Here is a 25583-nt window from a genome sequence, read left to right on the forward strand (position 1 = left end):
ATTTTTCATTATTCAAACTAAATCTGCTCTCTATTTTTGGGCACTGTGGTATGATTCTTGGCCCAAAAATCACACTGGTTCTCTTGTTATCTACTTTAGATTTTTGCCCTTCCATTCTTTGACAATGAACTCTTGTGAGTATATTCAACACATTTGATGATAGACTGACTGTGCAGTAATTTTAACATTGAGATTCAACCACTTTCAATCCCAGTTCACAATTCATAGACATTAACAACACATCAGAATAAGTTTCTGAAGTTATTGCTAAATGTTATAAATATGTCGTTCAAGTTATTTGCTCAATGAAGTTTGATAAACTTGATAGTGCAGCATGAAAAGAAGTTTACATTAGAGAGAGAGAGAGAGAGAGAGAGAGAGAGAGAGAGAGAGAGAAATGGTACTGTTTATATTAGTATTATGATTTTTGGGTTTACTCACCTGTTTCTCTTCTTTGTCTTTCACAAGGTCCTCAAGATCCCTATTCAGTCTACCATTAGTTTCAGTAGCTTGTTCTAACCTTTGTTTCACCCTCATCAGTTCTTCATTTAATGCTTCCTTTTTGCGAGCAAGAGCCGACAGCTGGTTACTTAAGTCACCTCGTTCACGTGTTACTTGAGCCAACTCTACCTCCACCTGAAATTCGTAAGTACAGTTTATGAAATATTTAGAGAGAATTTTGCCAAAGACTAACAGGCACTAAGCTTCAAACATGACAGTGTTCTATGAGCTGTGTAAAGATAAAGTGACTTTAGAGACTATACCTAGAATGTCTTTAATGAGTTTCTGTGATTAGCTTTCACAATGATAAAACATCCACTATAAATTATTTCCCTTTTTCTTCCTTTATTTCAGTGAATCCCACTGGAGCTTATTGAACATAACTTCCCTATAGCATTTCTACCTCATCTGCTAATTATTTTTGGCAAGGATTGCAGGAAAAACAAACAGTTGTCAAGGGGAGGTTGGACAAAACCTTTCTAAGTGCCCTCCTTTATATAACAGTAACATTTTGCAGGAATTCTTTCAATGGATCTCAGCCTATCATTTGATTTAGTAATTAGATTTATGTGGTCATTTCATTTTAAGCCACTGTAGATATTAATAACTTACTGCCTGTTTTACAGTAAAAATGAAAAAAAAGAACTTTTTATTTGCTCACAAGTATTTTATCACTTTTACTTATAGTGAGTCAACTGCGAATATTTGCTGATAAATTGAAACAACCTTTACAGTTTACAAAAATTCTCTATCCCCGCCATCTCTCTGCTCATAACACCATCATTGCAAACAGTTTCAGAGAGCTATCAGTGTTATCTACAAGTTCATTTCTATATTTAATTAAGCACAGTACTCCTGTCACACTTCCTTGTGAGATGTCATATACTATTTTCACTTCTGATGATCTCTCTTTATTGAGGTTTGACCTGTTAGGAAGCCCTTAGTCCATTCCTATATTTGGTATAATATTTTGTATGCATATGTGTGAAAAGGAACTGTTTAAATAATTTTTGGGAGTAAATATATATATTATCAATTTGAGCAACACAATAAACAGCCTTCTGGATATTAACAACAATGATATGCTACCACCTGTGATGGTCTACAAACTACACCAGATATGCTACTGTATGTGGTGGTTTACAAACAAAAGCCAATAATGAAATGAAAACAGTTCATTATCATGTAGTGTGTGAGACAATAAGGTGTGAAATTATCAGTCTTATTAACCAAATAGACTCTTCAAAATTGCTCAAGAAAGAATGTGGATGTGACAAACACACCCATGTTGTGCAGTGGTACAGTAAGAAACATGGTTAGCAGCAGACAGGAGGGTGGCAAGGAACACTGGACCAAGATGGCACCATCTGATGAACATGCACATCAGTCTCTTTAGAAGCCATGTGACATTAAACATGTGAGATTTTATTCAGCGTAGTTGCCTCCACACAGTTTCTGCCACATAGTGAAAGGAATGCATATTTCATTAGTATAGGACACTAAACATTGCGAAGGGTAAAAGGGCCTATTTCACTGAGTAGATTCATTTTCTCATTTCTAGTAGTAGTTGTGGTCTTCAGTCCAGAGACTGGTTTGATGCAGCCTTCCATGCTACTCTATCCAGCGCAAGTTTCTTCATCTCCAAGTAACTACTGCAACCTACATCCTTCTGAATCTGCTTAGTGAATGCATCTCTTGGTCTCCCTCTACAGTTTTTACCATCCCTGCTGCTCTCCAATACTAAATTGGTGATACCTTGATGCCTCAGAACATGTCCTACGAGCCGATCCTTTCTTCTAGTCAAGTTGTGCCACAAATTCCTCTTCTCCCCAATTCTATTCAGTACCTTCTCATTAGTTACGTGTTCTACCCATCTAAACTTCAGCATTCTTCTGTAGCACCACATTTCAAAAGCTTCTATTCTCTTCTTGTCTAAATTATCATCCATGTTTCACTTCCATATATGGCTACACTCCATACAAATACTTTCAGAAATGACTTCCTGACACTTAACTCTAAATTTTTCTTTTGTTCCCCTTACTGCTTGCTTAATATACAGATTGAAGAGCATCAGAGATAAACCACAACCCTGTCTCACTCCCTTCTCAACCACTGCTTCCCTTCTGTGCACCTCGATTCTTACAACTGCCATCTGGTTTCTGTACAAATTGTAAATAGCTTTTCGATCCCTATATTTGACCCCCACCTCATCCATAATTTGAAAGAGAGCATTCCAGTCAACATTGTCAAAAGCTTTCTTTATGTCTACAAATGCTACTCATATAAACATAGGTTTGCCTTTACTTAATCTATCTTCTAACATAAGTCATGGGGTCAGTATTGCCTCACATGTTCCAACATTTCTACAGAATCCAAACTGATCCTTCCTGCAGTAGGGCACCTACCAGTTTTTCCATTCGTCTTTAAAGGATTCGTGTTAGTATTTTGTAACCGTGACTTATTAAACTGATAGTTCGGTAATTTTCGCACCTGTCAATACCTGCTTTCTTTGGGATTGGAATTATTATATTCTTCTTGAAGTCTGTCTCATACATCTTGCTCACCAGGTGGTAGAGTTTAGTCAGGGCTGGCTCTCCCAAGGCTATCAGTAGTTCTAATGGAATGTTGTCTTCTCCTGGGACCTTGTTTCGACATAGGTCTTTCAGTGCTCTGTCAAATTCTTCATGCAGTATCATATCTCCCATTTCATCTTCATCTACATCCTCTTCCATTTCCATAGTATTGTCCTCAAGTACATCACCCTTGTATAGACCCTCTATATACTTCTTCCACCTTTTTGCTTTCCCTTCTTTGCTTAGAACTGGTTTCCCATCCGAGCTCTTGATATTCATACAAGTGGTTCTCTTTTCTCCAAAGGTGTCTTCAATTTTCCTGTAGGCAGTATCTACCTTATTCCTAGTGACATATGCTTCTACATCCTTACATTTGTCCTCTAGCCATCCCTGCTTAGCCATTTTGCACTTCCTGTCAATCTCATTTTTGAGACGTTTGTATTCCTTTTTGCCTGCTTCATTTACTGCATTTTTATAGTTTCTCCTTTTATCATCTGAGTTCAGTATCTCTTCTGTTACCCAAGGATTTCTAATAGCCCTCATTTTTTTATCTACTTGAAACTATGCTGCCTTTACTATTTCATCTCTCAAAGTTACCCATTCTTCTTCTATTGTATTTCTTCCCCCTGCTCTTGTCAATCGCTCCTTAATGCTCTATCTGAAACTCTCTACAACCTCTGGTTTTTTCAGTTTATCCAGGTGCCATCTCCTTAAATTCCCACCTTTTTGCAGTTTCTTCAGTTTTAATCTACTGTTCATAACCAGTTGATTGTGGCCAGAGTCGACATCTGCCCCTGGAAAGGTCTTACAATTTAAAACCTGGTTCCTAAATCTCTGTCTTACCATTATATAATCTATCTGAAACCTTCCAGTGTCTCCAGGCCTCTTCCACGTATACAACCTTCTTTCATAATTTTTAAATCAAGTGTTAACTATGATTAAGTTATCCTCTGTGCAAAATACTACCAGGCGGCTTCCTCTTTCATTCCTTACCCCCATTCCATATTCACCTACTACTTTTCCTACTATCAAATTCCAGTCCAATTAAATTTTCATCTCTCTTCACTACCTGAATAATTTCTTTTATCTCAGCATACATTTCTTCAATCTCTTCATCATCTGCAGAGCTAGTTGGCATATAAACTTGTATTACTGTTGTAGGCGTGGGCTTCATGTCTATCTTGGCTAGTATAATGCGTTCACTATGCTGTTCATAGTAGCTTACCTGTGCTCCTATTCTTTTATTCATTAGTACATCCACTCCTGTATTATCCCAATTTGATTTTGTATTTATAACCCTGTATTCACGTGACCAGAAGACTTGTTCCTCCGGCCACCAAACTTCACTAATTCCCACCATATCTTACTTTAACCTATCTGCTTCCCTTTTTAAACTTTCTAACCTACCTACCCGATTGAGGGATCTGACATTTCACACTCCGATCTGTAGAACGCCAGTTTTCTTTCTCCTGATAATGACGTTGTCCTGAGTAGTCTCCGCCCAGAGATCCGAAATGGGGGACAGTACCAGCACAGCAAGGCTTTTTGATTTATGTTACCAGGTCAGATCAGCCAGTCATCCAGACTGTTGCCCCTGCAACTACTGAAAAAGTTGCTGCCCCTCTTCAGGAACCACGTGTTTGTCTGGCATCTCAACATACCCCTTTGTTGTGGTTGCACCTATGGTACAGCTGTCTGTATTGTTGAAGCACGCAAGCCTCCCCACCAGTGGCAAGGTCCATGGTTCATGGGTGGTGGCAGGGGGGGGGGGGGTGGTTCTAGTAGTATGACAAGTACTCTGTGTGCTACAAGAATGTTGAACATTAATTCTAGTAGTATAACTGATTAATTAATGTTCAACATTCTTGTAGCACATAGAGTACTTGTAGCTATTTTTTAGTATAAAGAAGGTGCTGATATTCTAAATTGGGTGTTAGTATAGCAGGTGTACAATAAACATGTATGATCATATATAAAAACATCAGGAAAATGAAGGAGAAACAATCTTATGACAAATTTGACAATACCAAATATTCATGAGAATATTTTTCATGTGATCATAATTATGTAGAAAGGTAATTTTGTTTCAATTCTTAACACTTGCATCATTCATATGAGAGATGTAGTGTCATGAATAATTGTGCCCGACAGTGCAGTATTTTCTGCCTCACTGACGTGTGAGATACTCAGTCAGATGCTTCTTGTAACTAATTCACAGTTACTGGGTATAAAATAATTTTTAAAAAATCTTTGATAAGATTTATTGTACCATTGGCTTGTGGCAGAAATGTGCATTATCAGAAATAATTCACCATGGATACGTGAGGCAGTGAAATCACCACAGCCCTATTGTTTAGCGGTACATGGTCCAGATAACATTCCTGCAACACCTCCATCTGACGATGAGTTAACTGGATAATGGCACAATAAACCACACAATAATTCAAAAAGGTGACTGGTTGCATACTGTACACATATAAATTGCCAATTTAAATCGCAGTTGCAGTTTGTCCTCCATAATGGACATAGTGAATGTAAGTAATGTTTATTAATATTGTATGATATTTGATGTGATTGACATAATGATACTTCCTTCCATTTGACATAGAGTGTGGGGATGATTGCCAACATGGTGGCAGCATCTTCACTGTTATCATGATCTAAACTGAGCCAGCCATTACTGAAATTTATACAACACCCTATACACATTAGAAGACTGAGAGTTAATATGTAGGTTTAGCCACACACTATTTATTAGCACTAATTCAACATGCTGTGAAGGTACATGCTTTCATCAGAAATATCTACACAAAAGAATCTGCACTGCATGGAATACACTTCCAAATGTTCATCCACGGAAGGTCCATATGGTACTGTCATTAATGTATAAAAGATTAAAAAAGGTAAAAATACATAAAAGTTAATAAACTTTTGTGGTCATTTCCCTTGTAACCATATCCTATTCTTAAAATGTGGCCCATCATCTGTATTTCAGCAAAAATAAATCAGTATATGCTGACTGCGAATGTTGCTAATGATGCAGTCTTAGAAATTCATGTGCAGGTGCTCTATCTCCAGGAAGACACATGTGGATGTCAATACACATACAGGTAGATGTTTCCTCTTAATTTTGAACTGATTTGCCCAACGAGTTGGAGTTTCCTACATTTAATTATGGACTACAAAGCATGACATAACTTGGCATTTTTCGAAGTTCTTCCAGTTCATATGTGGCATACAGCAAACCAGTGCTTAACAGTATTGGTTAAAAAACAGCCTTAGTTACAATTTTAGTTTTTTATTTTTCAACGATGCGTTTCGCCTTATTTAGGCATCTTCAGGTTATCTACACAGAAAACAGAGAACAAATACATCAATTTAAGAATCGCAATCGCATTGTGCAGACTTGGATAACCTATAAACATGTATAAACAGATCAACTATTGAAAGAGCAAATACCTTAATTTGGTATTTCTTAGAAGAATCCTTTAGTCAGTATAGCCAAAGGGCATTGTCGAATACATCAGGCCAACATCGCCTTCATTAAACTCAGTAAAAACTAGAAATATAAAATAGTAAAATCATTGATTTTTCTAGATGGACACGAGAGGCACAAAGATCTGCATAACGCGTTCCCATTCACAGTAGCGAGTAAAAGAGTATGATGGGGGCTCTGGTAGTAAGTATAATGCACCACAGCGTCGTGTGCTAGTACTGAAGCCCAATACAGAATCACCTCAATAGGTGGCGCTGCGATGCAGTGATAAGAATGAGAAATCGTAAACTGGATATACATACCCCTACAACTTTATAAATGTGATGCACATAAAACATTGATAAGATGGAATTACTAGGGGCAACACCTGTGCAGTAACTTATCCTAAAATTTTGTCGAAGTAAAATATAAATGAAGGCGGTAAATTTAAACGAGAAAACAAGGTGTATAATACAACACACAGATGCAGTACATGAACAAATTTTTCGTATCATATACCACTAGAACGAGAACATTAAAAACACAGGACCATAATTACAGATAAAGAGGCCGCCCATATAACACTCAATACTGCATCATTCGGAGCTAGAACTTCTAGCAAGAAAACTTTTTTTATAGAATACAAGTAAAATTATTAGGCTTAAAAAATACACACCAACGTGGAAGACGGATGTTATGCGGGTAAACTTTCCCCCCCTTTTTTATAGCTACATTGAAATGTGTAAAATGCGTCATCATCTAAATCGAAAAACTCGCAAGTATCCTGTTTGAGCTCTCGTAATTCTGCCTAAATATGAGCCCTGTTCCTCTCTGGTCTTATGTCGTCTTCTTAGCCAAGCCATTAGAGGGTTTTTTTACTCAAATAGGATACTTGCGAGTTTATCTGTAATTATGGTCCTGTGTTTTTACTGTTCTCGTTCTAGTGGTATAGGATCCGAAAAATTTGTTTATGTACTGCATCTGTGTGTTGTATTATACACCTTGTTTTCTCATTTAAATTTACTGCCTTCGTTTATATTTTACTTCGACAAAATTTTAGGATAATTTATTGCACATGTGTTTCCCCTAGTAATTCCATCTTATCAATGTTTTGCGTGCATCACATTTATAAAGTTTTAGTGGGTATGTATATCCAGTTTACAAGTTCTCATTCATATCACTGCTGCATCACAGCGCCACCTATTGAGGTGATTCTGTATTAGGCTTCAGTACTAGCACACGACGCTGTGGTGCATTATGCTTACTACCAGAGCCTCCATCTTACTCTGTTACTCGCTCCTGTGAATGGGAACGTGTTATGCAGATCTTGGTGCCTCTTGCGTCCATCTAAAAAAGGTAATGATTTTACTATTTTATATTTCTAGTTTTTACTGAGTTTAACGAAGGCGATGTTGGCCTGATATATTCAACATTGCCCTTTTTGGCTACACTGACTAAAGGATTCTTCTAAGAAATACCAAATTAAGGTATTTGCTCTTTCAATAGTTGATCTGTTTATACATGTTTATAGGTTATCCAAGTCTGCACAATGCGATTGCGATTCTTAAATAGATGTATTTGTTCTCTGTTTTCTAAGTAGATAACCTGAAGATGCCTAAATAGGGCGAAATGTGTCGTTCAAAAATAAAAAACTAAAATTGCAACCAAGACTGTTTTTAACCAATATTGGCATTTTTCACATTAACATAACATTCCAAGAGATGTAAGAAGTGACAGGAAAAACCCTAGGATCAACAGGGTATCAAATTCTTGACGTTTGGGTTTGCAATCCGGCACTCACCAACACAACCACTGTGCCACACTTTAGAAAAATTATCATGAGGAACTTATTTGCATTTCACACATAGGCACATAATAGACTGAAGTACACTATTTACCTTTTCCTTTTCAATTTCCAGGAACTTAACTTTCTCTTGAAGTGATACTTTATCTGACTCCAGATCCAAGCGTGTCTGTTCGGCTTGCAACAACTCTTTCCTTAGTGAACCAAGATCATTCTGCTGGTCAATGCTCTGGCTGTGTAAGGCTGCCTTCTCATCTTCAAGCTACAACATACATGTGTATATACAAAATTATTGCTTCCAATAATGAAATTGGTTGTTTAAACAACTAAGGATAAGATGATGTTTCATACTTTTTAAAAGCAAAACTTTTATTTTAATCTGATGTTATAAACAGAAGGATCCTTTCAGATATAGTGCAATATACTGGGATATACTGTTATAGGTGCTTTCTAACTTTCGTCTACAGTCTGTGTGAAGCAGGTCACTATAACAAAATTCTGAAACAGTGATGGAGAATCCATCACAATCTGTTCGTTAAACAACATACAGCCCAAACTACTTCAAATTCTGGACAATCACAGCTGTTGAAAGGCATGATGTTAGGAAGGATTCCGCAAACAGCTGGTAAAATTGTTGTTTATTAAAACACAAATGATTTCATGACCTAATACTGCATCATCAGGTGCATCCTACATGGTAAAAAGAAAAGTCCAGTGTCACCACATTTTCTAAATATTAAAACTGAAAAAGGAATGTCTAAAATATACCCACAATGTTAAAAGACCATAGGCATACCCATCACTCAAAGCAAAAATTTACTGTTCAGTGAATATTGTCAATACTATTGTAAGCGAAAGGTAAAAAAGACGTGCTCCATTCATTAAGCACAAATTACTGATAAGCTTGACTTGTGGCTACGGCACCATGTTTTAAAACTTACTTGCATCTAAAAAGAAAAATATTTTAAAATGAAAGGACGCTAAAATTTTTTAAAGGGGCCAGACTGGTGATAAAAAAATTTTCACTGCTAACATGATTAGTCTTGGCACTATACAAATTACAATGTGGAATGTAGCAGGTGGCAGTGTCTTACCAGTGTGAAGGCAGTGCAACCTGGTGTTGGACAAAGTAAAAGCGGCACGCATGAATGACAAGCAAGACTATCTGGCTGGCAGAATGCAAGCTATCCACGTGGAGAGTGGGACATTTTATACTCATGACTAGAAAGTGCTTGGTTGCTACCTTTAGAAGCAAGAACAATACAAAATGTTATTACATACTAGTACCTAATCACATAAACGATCAAAATTAGCCAGAATGCTATGGTGCTTTAATTCTAATTGGTTATTCAATGTGAACTGTGCATCTTTTTTTTTATATCTAAAAATTTCTACTTCTTCCAATACATTCAAAATATGGCTTTTTTTCTTTTTTATGCAATATTTTTAAGTTTTATGAATGGTTTGTGATGTTGTGACCCTCTACACCTAAGTGCGCTGTTAATGCAGATCATGAATTATTTAAGTTAAGGTGTTCCTGAAATCTTATTTGAAATGACCTAATGGTTTGCCCTATAATTTTCTCAGGGCAATGATTCCATGTAATGCAGTATACATCCACTTGATTATATTTATTTACTATAGCTTTTTCCTTGTGCTAAAGTTTTCTACCTAGATCCGAAAAAGTCAAATACACAGGAATAATGAAACTTCCTGGCAGATTAAAATTGTGTGCCGGACCGAGACTCGAACTCGGGACCTTAGCCTTTTGCAAGCAAGTGCTCTACCAACTGAGCTACCCAAGCACGACACACGCCTCGTCCTCACAGCTTTAATTCTGCCAGTACCTCATCTCCTACCTTCCAAACTTCACAGAAGCTTCCTGTGAACCTTGCAGAACTAGCATTCCTGGGAGAAAGGATATTGCGGAGACATGACTTAGCCACAGACTGGGGGATGTTTCTAGAATGAAATTTTTACTCTACAGCAGAGTGTGCACTGATATGAAACTTCCTGGCAGATTAAAACTACGTTCTGGACCGGAGGAGAGCTTCTGTGAAGTTTGGAATGTAGGAGAGAAGGTACTGGCGGAATTAAAGCTGTGAGGACGAGGCGTGAGTCGAGCTTGGGTAGCTCAGTTGGTAGAGCACTTGCCTGCGAAAGGCTAAGGTCCCGAGTTTGAGTCTCAGTTTGGAACACAGTTTTTATCTGCCAGGAAGTTTCATATCAGTGCACACTCTGCTGTAGAGGAAAATTTTATTCTACACAGGAATAGTGTTTTTAGGTCTCATACGTCTGCCAATTTTTTTCAGATACTGTACCGACCTGGTATTCTATAAAAAAAAACTGATCATTCCTGTGCCTGTTCGGCAGGTCTGACCATTCTGAAATCTGGTTCTGATCTGGCATGTGAAGGAAGATTTATCTTTTTCAATATGTTGTTGTTGTGGTCTTCAGTCCGGAGACTGGTTTGATGCAGCTCTCCATGCTACTCTATCCTGTGCAAGCTTCTTCATCTCGCAGTACCTACTGCAGCCTACATCCTTCTGAATCTGCTTAGTGTATCATCTCTTGGTCTACCTCTACGATTTTTACCCTCCACGCTGCCCTCCAGTACTAAATTTGTCATCCCTTGATGCCTCAGAATATGTCCTACCAACCGATCCCTGCTTCTAGTCAAGTTGTGCCACAAACTCCTCTTCTCCCCAATTCTATTCAATACCTCCTCATTAGTTATGTGATATACCCATCTCATCTTCAGCATTCTTCTGTAGCACCACATTTTGAAAGCTTCTATTGTCTTCTTGTCCAAACTATTTATCATACATGTTTCACTTCCATACATGGCTACACTCCATACAAATACTTTCAGAAACGACTTCCTGACACTTAAATCTATACTCGAAGTTAACAAATTTCTCTTCTCCAGAAACGCTTTCCTTCCCATTGACAGTCTACATTTTATATCCTCTCTACTTTGACCATAATCAGTTATTTTGCTCTCCAAATAGCAAAACTCCTTTACTACTTTACGCGTCTCATTTCCTAATCTAATTCCCTCAGCATCACCCGACTTAATTAGACTACATTCCATTATCCTCATTTTGCTTTTGTTGATGTTCATCTTATACCCTCCTTTCAAGACACTGTCCATTCCGTTCAGCTGCTCTTCCAAGTCCTTGGCTGTCTCTCACAGAATTACAATGTCATCGGTGAACCTCAAAGTTATTATTTCTTCTCCATGGATTTTAATGCCTACTTCAAACTTTTCTATTGTTTCCTTTACTGCTTGCTCAATATAAAGATTGAATACCATCGGGAGAGGCTACAACCCTGTCTCACTCCCTTTCCAACTACTGCTGCCCTTTCATGTCCCGCGACTCTTATAACTGCCATCTGCTTTTTGTACAAATTGTAAACAGCCTTTTGCTCCGTGTATTTTACCCCTGCCACCTTCAGAATTTGAAAGAGAGTATTCCAGTCAAGAATGTTAAAAGTTTTCTCTAAGTGTACAAATGCTGCCTTTCCTTAATCTATTTTCTAAGATAAGTCGTAGGGTCAGTATTGCCTCACGTGTTCCAACATTTCTACGGCATCCAAACTGATCTTGCCCAAGGTCAGCTTCTACTAGCTTTTCCATTCGTCTGTAAAGAATTCGTGTGAGTATTTTGCATGCGTGGCTTATTAAACTGATAGTTCGGTAATTTTCACATCTGTCAACACCTGCTTTCTTTGGGAATGGAATTATTATATTCTTCTTGAAGTCTGTCTCATATATCTTGCTCACCAGATGGTAGAGTTTTGTCATGACTGGCTCTCCCAAGGCTGTCAGTAGTTCTAATGGAATGTTGTCTACTCCTGGGGCCTTGTTTTGACTTAGGTCTTTCAGTGCTCTGTCAAACTCTTCACGCAGTATCATATCTCCCATTTCATCTTCATCTACATCCTCTTCCAATTCCATAATATTGTCCTCAAGAACATCGCCCTTGTAGAGACCCTCTATATACTCCTTCCACCTATCTGCTTTCCCTTCTTTGCTTAGAACTGGGTTTCCATCTGAGTTCTTGATATTCATGCAAGTGGATCTCTTTTCTCCAAAGGTCTCTTTAATTTTCCTGTAGGCAGTATCTATCTTACCGTTCGTGAGATAAACCTCTACATCCTTACATTTGTCCTCTAGCCATCCATGCTTTGCCCTTTTGGACTTCCTGTCAATCTCATTTTTGAGACGTTTGTATTCGTTTTTGCCTGCTTCATTTACTGCATTGTTATATTTTCTCCTTTCATCAATTAAATTCAGTATCTCTTCTGTTACCCAAGGATTTCTACTAGCCCTCGTCTTTTTACCTACTTGATCCTCTGCTGCATTCACTATTTCATCCCTCAAAGCTACCCATTCTTCTTCTACTGTACTTCTTTCCCCCACTGCTGTCAATTGTTCCCTTATGCTCTCCCTGAAACTCTGTACAACCTCTGGTTTAGTCAGTTTATCCAGGTCCCATCTCCTTAAATTCCCACCTTTTTGCAGTTTCTTCAGTTTTAATCTACAGTTCATAACCAATAGATTGTGGTCAGAGTCCACATCTGCCCCTGGAAATGTCTTACAATTTAAAACCTGGTTCCTAAATCTCTGTCTTACACACACACACACACACACACACACACACACACATGGACCTTGCCGGCACTGAAAGACCTAAGTCGAAACAAGGCCCCGGGAGTAGACAACATTCCATTAGAACTACTGACGGCCTTGGGAGAGCCAGTCCTGACAAATTCTACCATCTGGTGAGCAAGATGTATGAGACAGGCGAAATACCCTCAGACTTCAAGAAGAATATAATAATTCCAATCCCAAAGAAAGCAGGTGTTGACAGATGTGAAAATTACCGAACTATCAGTTTAATAAGTCACAGCTGCAAAATACTAACGCTAATTCTTTACAGACGAATGGAAAAACTAGTAGAAGCCGACCTTGGGGAAGATCAGTTTCGATTCTGTAAAAATGTTGGAACACGTGAGGCAATACTGACCCTACGACTTATCTTAGAAGCTAGATTAAGGAAAGGCAAACCTACGTTTCTAGCATTTGTACACTTAGAGAAAGCTTTTGACAATGTTGACTGGAATACTCTCTTTCAAATTCTGAAGGTGGCAGGGGTAAAATATAGGGAGCGAAAGGCTATTTACAATTTGTACAGAAACCAAATGACAGTTATAAGAGTTGAGGGGCATGAAAGGGTAGCAGTGGTTGGGGAGGGAGTGAGACAGGGTTGTAGCCTCTCCCGGATGTTATTCAATCTGTATATTGAGCAAGCAGTGAAGGAAACAAAAGAAACATTTGGAGTATGTATTAAAATCCATGGAGAAGAAATAATAACTTTGAGGTTCGCCAATGACATTGTAATTCTGTGAGAGACAGCAAAGGACTTGGAAGAGCAGCTGAACGGAATGGATAGTGTCTTGAAAGTAGGATATAAGATGAACATCAACAAAAGCAAAATGAGGATAATGGAATGTAGTCGAATTAAGTTGGGTGATGCTGAGGGAATTAGATTAGGAAATGAGACACTTAAGAGTAGTAAAGGAGTTTTGCTATAACTGATGATGGTCGAAGTAGAGAGGATATAAAATGTAGACTGTCAATGGGAAGGAAAGCATTTCTGAAGAAGAGAAATTTGTTAACATCAAGTATAGATTTAAGTGTCAGGAAGTCGTTTCTGAAAGTATTTGTATGGAGTGTAGCCATGTATGGAAGTGAAACATGGACGATAAATAGTTTGGACAAGAAGAGAATAGAAGCTTTCAAAATGTGGTGCTACAGAAGAATGCTGAAGATGAGATGGGAATATCACATAACTAATGAGGAAGTGTTGAATAGGATTGGGGAGAAGAGAAGTTTGTGGCACAACTTGACTAGAGGAAGGGATCGGTTGGTAGGACATGTTCTGAGGCATCAAGGGATCACCAATTTAGTATAGGAGGGCAGCGTGGAGGGTAAAAATCGTAGAGGGAGACCAAGAGATGAATACACCAAGCAGATTCAGAAGGATGTAGGTTGCAGTACGTCCTGGGAGATGAAGAAGCTTGCACAGGATAGAGTAGCCTGGAGAGCTGCTTCAAACCAGTCTCAGGACTGAAGACCACAACAACAACAACAACAACAACAACAACAACAACAACAACAACATTATATGATCTATCTGAAACCTTCTAGTATCTCCAGGGTTCTTCCATGTATACAGCCTTCTTTCATGATTCTTGAACCAAGTGTTAGCTATGATTAAGTTATGCTCTGTGTAAAATTCTACCAGGCGGTTTTCTCTTTCATTTCTTAGCCCTAATCCATATTCTCCTACAACGTTTCCTTTTCTTCCTTTTCCTACTGTTGAATTCCAGTCACCCATGACTATTAAATTTTTGTCTCACTTCACTATCTGAATAATTTCTTTTATCTCATCATACGTTTCATCAATTTCTTCATCATCTGCAGAGCTAGTTGGCAATTAAACTTGTACTACTGTAGTAGGCGAGGGCTTCGTGTCTATCTTGGCCACAATAATGCGTTCACTATGCTGTTTGTAGTAGCTTACCCACACTCCTATTTTTTATTCATTATTAAACCTACTCCTGCATTACCCCTATTTGATTTTGTTTTTATAACCCTGTATTCATCTGACCAAAAGTCTTGTTCCTCCTGCCACCGAGCTTCACTAATTCCCACTATATATAACTTTAATCTATCTATTTCCCTATTTAAATTTTCTAACCTACCTGCTCGATTAAGGGATCTGACATTCCACGCTCCGATCCATAGAATGCCAGTTTTCTTTCTCCTGATAACGATGTCCTCTTGAGTAGTCCCCGCCCGGAGATCCAAATGGGGGACTATTTTACCTCCTGAATATTTTACCCAAGAGGATGCCATCATCATTTAACCATACAGTAAAGCTGCATGCCCTCGGGAAAGTATATTTTTCAATATACTTATATTAATTACATTAACAATTTCTGGACCTTAACTGTTTTGATATACTAAATATTACATAAACTCATATTCAGCCATTTGAGCTTCACTAGTAAGGGACACTTCACACAAATGGTTTAACTCGGCTCAGAATGCCACGTCTTTATATTTCATTGCATGACATGACTGCCTGTGTCCAACAAGATCCATCATGGTTGACTTTCGGTAAATATCGAAGCCTATATTTCCATTTTTTACCTTCACTTGAGGGTCCATAGACAGCATAGTGTCACTGTCACAGGACTGCCCAGTGAACTATATATTTTTCCAGGATCTAAGTAGTTTGAACCAAAACATACAGTTTATTGGACATTACACTGAGAATGGTACTTAAGCATTTTTGGACCTCCAAATGACTGAAAAAAATGGAAACTTAAGTTTTGATATTTATGGAAAGTCAACCATGATACATCTTGTTATACACATGCAGTCATGTCACCCAATGAAATATAAAGCTGCGGCATGACGTTATACAGTACACATCATATCAAAACGGTTACAATCCAAAATCTGTTAACACAATTAATAAAACTATATTGAAAAAGAAAAATCTTCCTTCACATGGAAGATCAGAGGCAGATTTTATAATTCTTAGACCTGCTGAACAGACAAAGGAACATTCTATTTTTTATAGAATACCATATCTGGGTGCAGTATCTGAAAAGGCTGACAGATGTAAGAGACCTAAAGACATCATTCCTGTGAATTTTACTTTTTCAGATCTAGGTAGGAAACTCAGGCACATGGAAAAAGCTGTGGTAAATAAATATAATGAAGTGGGTGTATACTGCATTACATACAATGATTGCCCGGAGAAATACACAGAGAAACTGTTAGGTCATTTTTAATTAGATTTCAGGAACACCTTAACTTAAATAATCCACAATCTGCATTAAGAGTGCACTTACGCAAAGAGGGGCATAGCATCACAGGTGTTTCAGAGAATTTAAAAATATTGCATAAGAAAGAAAAAAGTCATATTTTGGATGTATCAGTTGTTGTTGTTGTGGTCTTCAGTCCTGAGACTGGTTTGATGCAGCTCTCCATGCTACTCTATCCTGTGCAAGCTTCTTCATCTCCCAGTACCTACTGCAACCTACATCCTTCTGAATCTGCTTAGTGTATTGATCTCTTGGTCTCCCTCTACGATTTTTACCCTCCACGCTGCCCTCCAACGCTAAATTTGTGATCCCTTGATGCCTCAAAACATGTCCTACCAACCGATCCCTTCTTCTAGTCAAGTTGTGCCACAAACTTCTCTTCTCCCCAATCCAATTCAATACCTCCTCATTAGTTACGTGATCTACCCAACTTATCTTCAGCATTCTTCTGTAGCACCACATTTCGAAAGCTTCTATTCTCTTCTTGTCCAAACTGGTTATCGTCCATGTTTCACTTCCATACATGGCTACACTCCATACAAATACTTTCAGAAACGACTTCCTGACACTTAAATCTATACTCGATGTTAACGAATTTCTCTTCTTCAGAAACGCTTTCCTTGCCATTGCCAGTCTACATTTTATATCCTCTCTACTTCGACCTTCATCAGTTATTTTACTCCCTAAATAGCAAAACTCCTTTACTACTTTAAGTGTCTCATTTCCTAATCTAATCCCCTCAGCATCACCCGATTTAATTTGACTAAATTCCATTATCCTCGTTTTGCTTTTGTTGATGTTCATCTTATATCCTCCTTTCAAGACACTGTCCATTCCGTTCAACTGCTCTTCCAAGTCCTTTGCTGTCTCTGACAGAATTACAATGTCATCGGCGAACCTCAAAGTTTTTACTTCTTCTCCATGAATTTTAATACCTACTCCGAATTTTTCTTTTGTTTCCTTTAATGCTTGCTCAATATACAGATTGAATAACATCGGGGAGAGGCTACAACCCTGTCTCACTCCTTTCCCAACCACTGCTTCCCTTTCATGCCCCTCGACTCTTATAACTGCCCTCTGGTTGCTGTACAAATTGTAAATAGCCTTCCGCTCCCTGTATTTTACCCCTGCCACCTTCAGAATTTGAAAGAGAGTATTCCAGTTAACATTGTCAAAAGCTTTATCTAAGTCTATAAATGCTAGAAACGTAGGTTTGCCTTTTCTTAATCTTTCTTCTAAGATAAGTCGTAAGGTTAGTATTGCCTCACGTGTTCCAACATTTCTACGGAATCCAAACTGATCTTCCCCGAGGTCCGCTTCTACCAGTTTTTCCATTCGTCTGTAAAGAATTCGCGTTAGTATTTTGCAGCTGTGACTTATTAAACTGATAGTTCGGTAATTTTCACATCTGTCAACACCTGCTTTCTTTGGGATTGGAATTATTATATTCTTCTTGAAGTCTGTGGGTACTTCGCCTGTCTCATACATCTTGCTCACCAGATGGTAGAGTTTTGTCATGACTGGCTCTCCCAAGGCCATCAGTAGTTCTAATGGAATGTTGTCTACTCCCGGGGCCTTGTTTCGACTCAGGTCTTTCAGTGCTCTGTCAAACTCTTCACGCAGTATCGTATCTCCCATTTCTTCTTCATCTACATCCTCTTCCATTTCCATAATATTGTCCTCAAGCACATCGCCCTTGTATAAACCCTCTATATACTCCTTCCACCTTTCTGCCTTCCCTTCTTTGCTTAGAACTGGGTTGCCATCAGAGCTCTTGATATTCATACAAGTGGTTCTCTTCTCTCCAAAGGTCTCTTTAATTTTCCTGTAGGCAGTATCTATCTTACCCCTAGTGAGACAAGCCTCTACATCCTTACATTTGTCCTCTAGCCATCCCTGCTTAGCCATTTTGCACTTTCTGTCGATCTCATTTTTGAGACATTTGTATTCCCTTTTGCCTGCTTCATTTACTGCATTTTTATATTTTCTCCTTTCATCAATTAAATTCAATATTTCTTCTGTTACCCAAGGATTTCTATTAGCCCTCGTCTTTTTACCTACTTGATCCTCTGCTGCCTTCACTACTTCATCCCTCAGAGCTACCCATTCTTCTTCTACTGTATTTCTTTCCCCCATTCCTGTCAATTGTTCCCTTATGCTCTCCCTGAAACTCTGTACAACCTCTGGTTCTTTCAGTTTATCCAGGTCCCATCTCCTTAAATTCCCACCTTTTTGCAGTTTCTTCAGTTTCAATCTGCAGTTCATAACCAATAGATTGTGGTCAGAATCCACATCTGCCCCTGGAAATGTCTTACAATTTAAAACCTGGTTCCTAAATCTCTGTCTTACCATTATATAATCTATCTGATACCTATTAGTATCTCCAGGATTCTTCCAGGTATACAACCTTCTTTTATGATTCTTGAACCAAGTGTTAGCTATGATTAAGTTATGCTCTGTGCAAAATTCTACAAGGCGGCTTCCTCTTTGATTTCTTCCCCCCAATCCATATTCACCTACTATGTTTCCTTCTCTCCCTTTTCCTACTGACGAATTCCAGTCACCCACGACTATTAAATTTTCGTCTCCCTTCACTACCTGAATAATTTCTTTTATCTCGTCATACATTTCATCAATTTCTTCATCATCTGCAGAGCTAGTTGGCATATAAACTTGTACTACTGTAGTAGGCATGGGCTTTGTGTCTATCTTGGCCACAATAATGCGTTCACTATGCTGTTTGTAGTAGCTAACCCGCACTCCTATTTTTTTTATTCATTATTAAACCTACTCCTGCATTACCCCTATTTGATTTTGTATTTATAACCCTGTAATCACCTGACCAAAAGTCTTGTTCCTCCTGCCACCGAACTTCACTAATTCCCACTATATCTAACTTTAACCTATCCATTTCCCTTTTTAAATTTTCTAACCTACCTGCCCGATTTAGGGATCTGACATTCCACGCTCCGATCCGTAGAATGCCAGTTTTCTTTCTCCTGATAACGACGTCCTCTTGAGTAGTCCCCGCCCGGAGATCCGAATGGGGGACTATTTTACCTCCGGAATATTTTACCCAAGAGGACGCCATCATCATTTAATCATACAGTAAAGCTGCATGTCCTCGGGAAAAATTACGACTGTAGTTTCCCCTTGCTTTCAGCCGTTCGCAGTACCAGCACAGCAAGGCCGTTTTGGTTAATGTTACAAGGCCAGATCAGTCAATCATCCAGACTGTTGCCCCTGCAACTACTGAAAAGGCTGCTGCCCCTCTTCAGGAACCACATGTTTGTCTGGCCTCTCAACAGATACCCCTCCATTGTGGTTGCACCTACGGTACGGCCATCTGTATCGCTGAGGCACGCAAGCCTCCCCACCAACGGCAGGTCCATGGTTCATGGGGGAAGGGATGTATCAGAGGAAGTAGAAGTTTTTAGATACAAAAACGAAAATGCACAGTTCACACTGAATAAGCAATTAGAATTAAAGCACCATAGCATCCTGGCTATTTCTGATTGTTTACATGATTAGGTACTAGTAATTAATAAAATTCTGTGTTATTCTTGGTTCTAAAGGTAGCCTTCCAGTGCTCCTAGTCCTGAGTGTATGATGTCACACTGCCCACATGGATAGCTTCTGTTCAACTAGCCAGATTGTCTCGCTTTGTTGTTCATGCGGGCCACTTTTACTTTGTCCAACACCAGGTTGCTCTGCTGTTACACTGATAAGACACTGCCACTATTACATTCCATATTGTAATTTGTATAGTGCCAAGACTAATCATGTTAGCAGTGAAAATTTTTTATCACCAATCCGGCCCCTTTAAAAAATTTTAGCATCCTCTCACTTTAAAATTTTTTTCTTTTTAGATGAAAACAAATTTTAAAACATAGCTCTAACCAAAAGTTTCATCTATCAGCAATTTGTCCTAAATGAATGGAGCACATCTTCATTACCTTTTGCTCATCAAAGTATTGACAATATTTACTGAATAGTAAATTCTGACTATGAGGAGTGGGTATGCCTATGGTCTTTTAACATTGTGGGTTTATTTTAGACGTTCCTTTATTACTTTTAATACATACAAAAGGTCATGACACTGTACTTCGCTTTTCCCATGTAGGTTGCACCTGATGATGAGGTTTTAGGCTGTGAACCTGGATGTGCTTTAATGAGCAACCATTTTAGCAGCTGTTAGTGGAATTCTTACTAACATCATGCAATATACAGTCATTAGTAATGCCTTACACTACTGTGTACCACCCCTTCCCCCCCCCCCCCCCCCCCACTCTCAGCAATCATTGAAATGAATTTATTATGTTGTATTCATTTGCCATTGTATTCAGCATTTCATTTTCCCTTTACCTGGTCTGAATTTTGCCATGTATGCTTTTAAATGTTCCAATTTGGAAAGATAGGGAGACAGTGTGATTCATCTAGCAAGATTTAAGCCCCGTGTTACATTTAAAAAATGCAGTCTACTTTGATTTTCAACATTAAAATCATACTGTAAACTTTGGTGGAGACTTTAATCATTCAACAATTAATTGGGAAAATTACAGTTTTGTTGGCAGTGGGTGCAAAAAGATATCCTGTGAAACTTTACTAAAAGCCTTCTTTGGAAACCACCTATAACAGATAGTTAGGAACCCCATTCATGATGGAACTATATTGGATCCAATGTTAACAAATAGACCTGATGTCTCTGAGGACATCCACATCGAAACTGGTATCAGTGTCCACAACGCAGTTGTGGGAACAATGATTCCTCAAACCACTGAAAAGATGAATGAAATAAGTATTAGTGTCAGGGGTGTTGAGAAACAACTGAAACTGTTAAAATTAAACAAAGCTCCAGGCCCTGATGGAATCCCTGTTGGATTCTATATTGAATTTGTGGCCGAGTTAGCCCCTTTTCTAACTATTATCTGTCATAGATCCCTCAAACAAAAAAAGTGTGTCCAGCTTTTGGAAAAAGGCACAGGTCACATCTTTCTACAAGAAGGGTAGCAGAACTGATCCACAAAACTACGGTCCAAGATCCCTGACATCATTTTTTTTTTTTTTTTTTGTAGAATCTTAGAACATATTCTGAACACAAACATAATGAGGTATCTTGGACAGAAGGACCTCCTCAGCATCAACCAGCCTGTCTTTTATAATCATTGATCATGTGAAACCCAATTTTCACTTTTCTCACATGACACACTGAAAGCTCTGTGTCAAGGTAAATAGGCAGATCCAGTGTTTTTTGATTTAAGAAAAGCATCTGACTCAGTACTGCACCTAAGCTTATTGTCAAAAGTATGCTCATATGGGGTATCAAGTGAAATTTGTGACTGGACTGAGGATTTTTTGGTAGGGAGGACACAGCATGTTATCTTGGATGGAGAATCATCGTCAGATGTGGAAGTAACTTCGGGTGTGCGCCAGAGAAGTGTGCTGGGACCCTTGCTGTTCATGTTGTACATTAATGACCTTGCAGACAATATTAATAGTAAAATTAGGCTTTTTGCAGATGACAAATTTATTTACAATGAAGTACTATCTGAGAGAAGCTACATAAATACCCCATCAGATCTTGATAATATATGGATGTGCTGCAGAGATTAGCAACTTGCTCTAAATGTTCAGAAATGTAAAATTTTGCACTTCACAAAACGGAAAAGCATAGTATCCTATGACGATAATATCAATGAGTCCCTGCTGGAATCAGCCAGCTCATACAAAAACCTGGGTATAACACTACTTAGGGACATGAAATGGAATGATCTCAAAGGTCCAATCATGGGTAAAGGCAGTGGTAGACTTTGCTTTATTGATAGCTACTGTGGAAGTGCAATCTGTCTACAAAAGAGATTGCTTAAAAATCACTCGTGCAACCCATCCTAGAATATTGCTCAAGTGTGTGGGACACGTACCAGGTAGGACTAACAGGGGATATTGAGCGTATACAGAGAAGGGCAGCACGAATGGCCACAGGTCTGTTTAATCCATGGAAGAGCATCAGAGAGATACTGAAAGATTCTTGAAGACAGACGTAAACTATTCCGAGATGGTCTATTAACAAAGTTTCAAGAACTGGCTTTAAATGGGTAGTCTAGGGATATACTACGACCCCCTACGTATCACTCAAACAGGGATTGTGAGGATAAGATTAGAATAATTACTGCATGCACAAAGGCATTCAAACAATCATTCTTCCCATGTGAATGGAACAGGAAGAAACCCTAATAACTAGTAAAATGGAATGTACCCTCTGTCATGCATGTCACGGTGGTTTGCAGAGTGTAGATGTGATGTAGAAAACTAGGTGTTTATATTAAACAGTACACTTTCTGAGAGATATATATGTATCTCACAGGTCATTTTTATATCAATTTATTTCAACAAGTATGTATATGTGTAAAATGTTGATCAGTCTTCTACACTATATATTGTTACATAACCCTAAGAATACATTAAAATTTGTTTCTGGTCTCAACATCAGGTGTGGATTGATGTGCAAAAACAAGCAACAAATGTTGCGTTGTAGTATATGTAAGAGAGAATCGCTGTTTGGACGCACGTCTAAGAGGCACTTGATAGCAGGCCACATGGGTCTGGCATATTTATTGTACAGAATGTATAGTATGATTTGTATTTCATGCTTGGCTGTCTGTATATTAATGGAACATAGTCTTTAATGAACTTAAAGATGGTCACAATTAGAGATGGGTCATTCGCGAACTAATGGGTCCAAAGGAACGGTTCATCAAGATGAACGGAACGAGCAAGGAATAAATTCTAGGGAACAGTCTTTCATAGTTCACTTTGGTCGCGGATTTCTACTTATAGTTCCCAGGAACGGGAAACGGTTGGTCTCGTTCCCGCAACGGCATGACGGCCGGTCTCATTCCAGCCTCGGTCCCGTCCCCGTCTGTCTTGCTCTTGGTCTCAGTCTCACTCGGGTGGACTCATTCTTCTTTGCGTGGCCACTCTTCGCAGTGGTTAGAGGCCCCAAGTCATGAACTGAGCGGCCCCTCCTGCTGGAGGTTCGAGTCCTCCCTTGGGCATGGGTGTGTGTGTTGTCCTTAGCGTAAGTTAATTTAAGTAGTGTGTAAGTCTAGGGACCGATGACATCAGCAGTTTGGTCCCTTAAGAATTCACACACACACACACACACACACACACACACACACACTCTCTTTCTCTCTCATCGCATTTCCACTGCAGACTGCTCATAGTTCAGTATCGAGATGATGTTTGTTTCGTTCGCTGCGCACACCCATTCTAGATCTGTTTCAAACCTTTTTTGAACTCTGAACTTCTTGTGCTTTTCACATTCTATTCAATGTCCATGATCAGTAATTAAAATGAATTTTATAATTATGTAAATTACATAAAAATTACGTGGTATGTAATATATACATGTTTTTAGGTAACAAAACAGCATATCGGCTTACTTCACTATTTCGATAAACAGCAGAATAAATACTTGCAAAAAGGAAGGATTTTTTTGTTATTAGACATGCAAAGGAAGTCAGCACGGCACACATGAGTGGCCATTTTCTGTCTTTTTTTAATCCAAGGTAAAAGAGCATGTTCATTGTTATGGAAGGCAGACTGACTTACAAACTAATGAAGCCCACGCTCCATAATCGAGTATCTGGTGTCACATTTTGTACAAAGAATATGATAACTTCTACAATATTATTTCAGTAGTATAGGGTGGCGTACGAAAAATTGGCCCGAGTACTAGACTGCTCACTTCACCCACCAATCGTCATCTATTGTTTTGAAACTGTTGTTTGCATTAGCTTATCTGTTATTTCTTTACTGCCTAATTATTACATGTTTACCTGTTCTGCTCATAGTAGTCAACAAACTGTGCGTAACTGGTGAGCAGTCTGTACTCAGGGCAGGTTTTTCATGTGCTGCCTCAGATTATTTCACAGCGATCAGCCACATAACGCTACAGTTAGCTAAACGAGAGGTTTTGCAGAATCACGATAATTACTAGTGTGTGAGAATTCTGTTATGAATAAAAACTCTGTACTCCAGGGGGGAAGGTAAGTGCCCCCTCTTGGTGCCTTCCATCTTCAGGCCCTATGCTACTAATTTTCAATTTTTATAAGAACCATATACCAAGCACAAATGAACGGTGAATGAGTAAAAATGAACAGTTAAAAAAAAGGGCAATCACCAGTGAACTAGTTCCCAAGGATGAACGAGTTTGCCCATCTCTAGTCACAATGAATGTTTTGTGCAAATGAGATGGATCCTTAAAATAAAAGACTTCTTTGTTAACCTCCAACCATCGCTGACCTTTCCTGAACCTGGCAGAACAAGATCCTACCACCAGTTAAAGTCTGTAGGCTCAGTCCCTATACAGCCCACACTTTAATAGGAGAATCAAAACTATATCCAGTGAGAAGATGTAAGGGATGGAGTTTACACTCTTGTTCGAGGGTAGTTCAAGACTGTAGGCATTATTTGACATGAGATAGTACAGGGAAGGTCAGACATTTTGAAAAGCATGGGTGGGACACTTGCTATAGTCCGAATCAAATTACTTGTTAGTGATGTCTGCCACTTGCTGCTACAGTGTTGCCACATCGGCTGCCAGCTACTGCTTGGTTACAGGTGACACACAACATGGTGGGCTACTTCACAAGCACTGTTATTTAACCTGGAGCAATGCTGGAAGTTGCCGCTGTGAGATGTGAGGGGACATAAGGTGCTATGATGATAGCTGAGTTTGAGTGGTCAATGACTGAACTGTGGCAGATGACCACAACCTTGTGATGTGCTATGTATCCAAGAAAATGGTGGTCAATAACCTGCAGCAGAAAAATTAATCATACTCATTTTGTTCACGGCGATCAAAGCTAATTTCTACAAGCAAACTCAAGACAGAAAAATATCAGTTTGAGCACAAAAAGGAAACTGTCATTTCTTGCCTCCATGAGTTATTGATTACCTGAAACTATCTTCACACTGGCTACACGAGCTGTCGCATTGTCAACCAATGAGTTGTTGTGTTACAAAGATGATTTGCTGCCTTCAGAAAGTTTGGCCTCATGTACAAAGCTTATCTAATGTAGGCCAATCTCTGTGATTGTGATGATTATACATGTGATACTGAATCAAGTCTTGTGCAAATGGATTCAATAGTGTTTGGTTAATGCTATGTATGAATGGTGCATATTTCATTAGTATTGTTCTCTGTGTGTTATCATTTCTGATAAAAGTCCAAACTAAGAAAGGGGCAGGCCCAGGGATCAGGATCCAAAAATTGAAACCATGAAGAAAGATAGCCAGTCTAGGAATTGGAAGAGAA

The 25583-nt window shown here is 38.7% G+C and overlaps 1 protein-coding gene across 1 annotated transcript in view; it reads right to left on the reverse strand.

Annotated features, from left to right (window-relative positions):
* The window catches only part of LOC126234648 (rootletin), a 246891-nt gene that overhangs the window by 122749 nt on the left and 98559 nt on the right, over positions 1–25583 (reverse strand). Inside the window, exons 13-14 of the mRNA XM_049943380.1 lie at positions 8448–8615; positions 442–636 (exon numbers count right to left, since the gene is read on the reverse strand). Coding sequence (XP_049799337.1) covers positions 442–636; positions 8448–8615 — 363 coding nt within the window. The remainder of the gene's footprint in view (positions 1–441; positions 637–8447; positions 8616–25583) is intronic.

Source organism: Schistocerca nitens, chromosome 2, assembly GCF_023898315.1.
Source record: "Schistocerca nitens isolate TAMUIC-IGC-003100 chromosome 2, iqSchNite1.1, whole genome shotgun sequence".
Lineage (NCBI taxonomy): Eukaryota > Metazoa > Arthropoda > Insecta > Orthoptera > Acrididae > Schistocerca > Schistocerca nitens.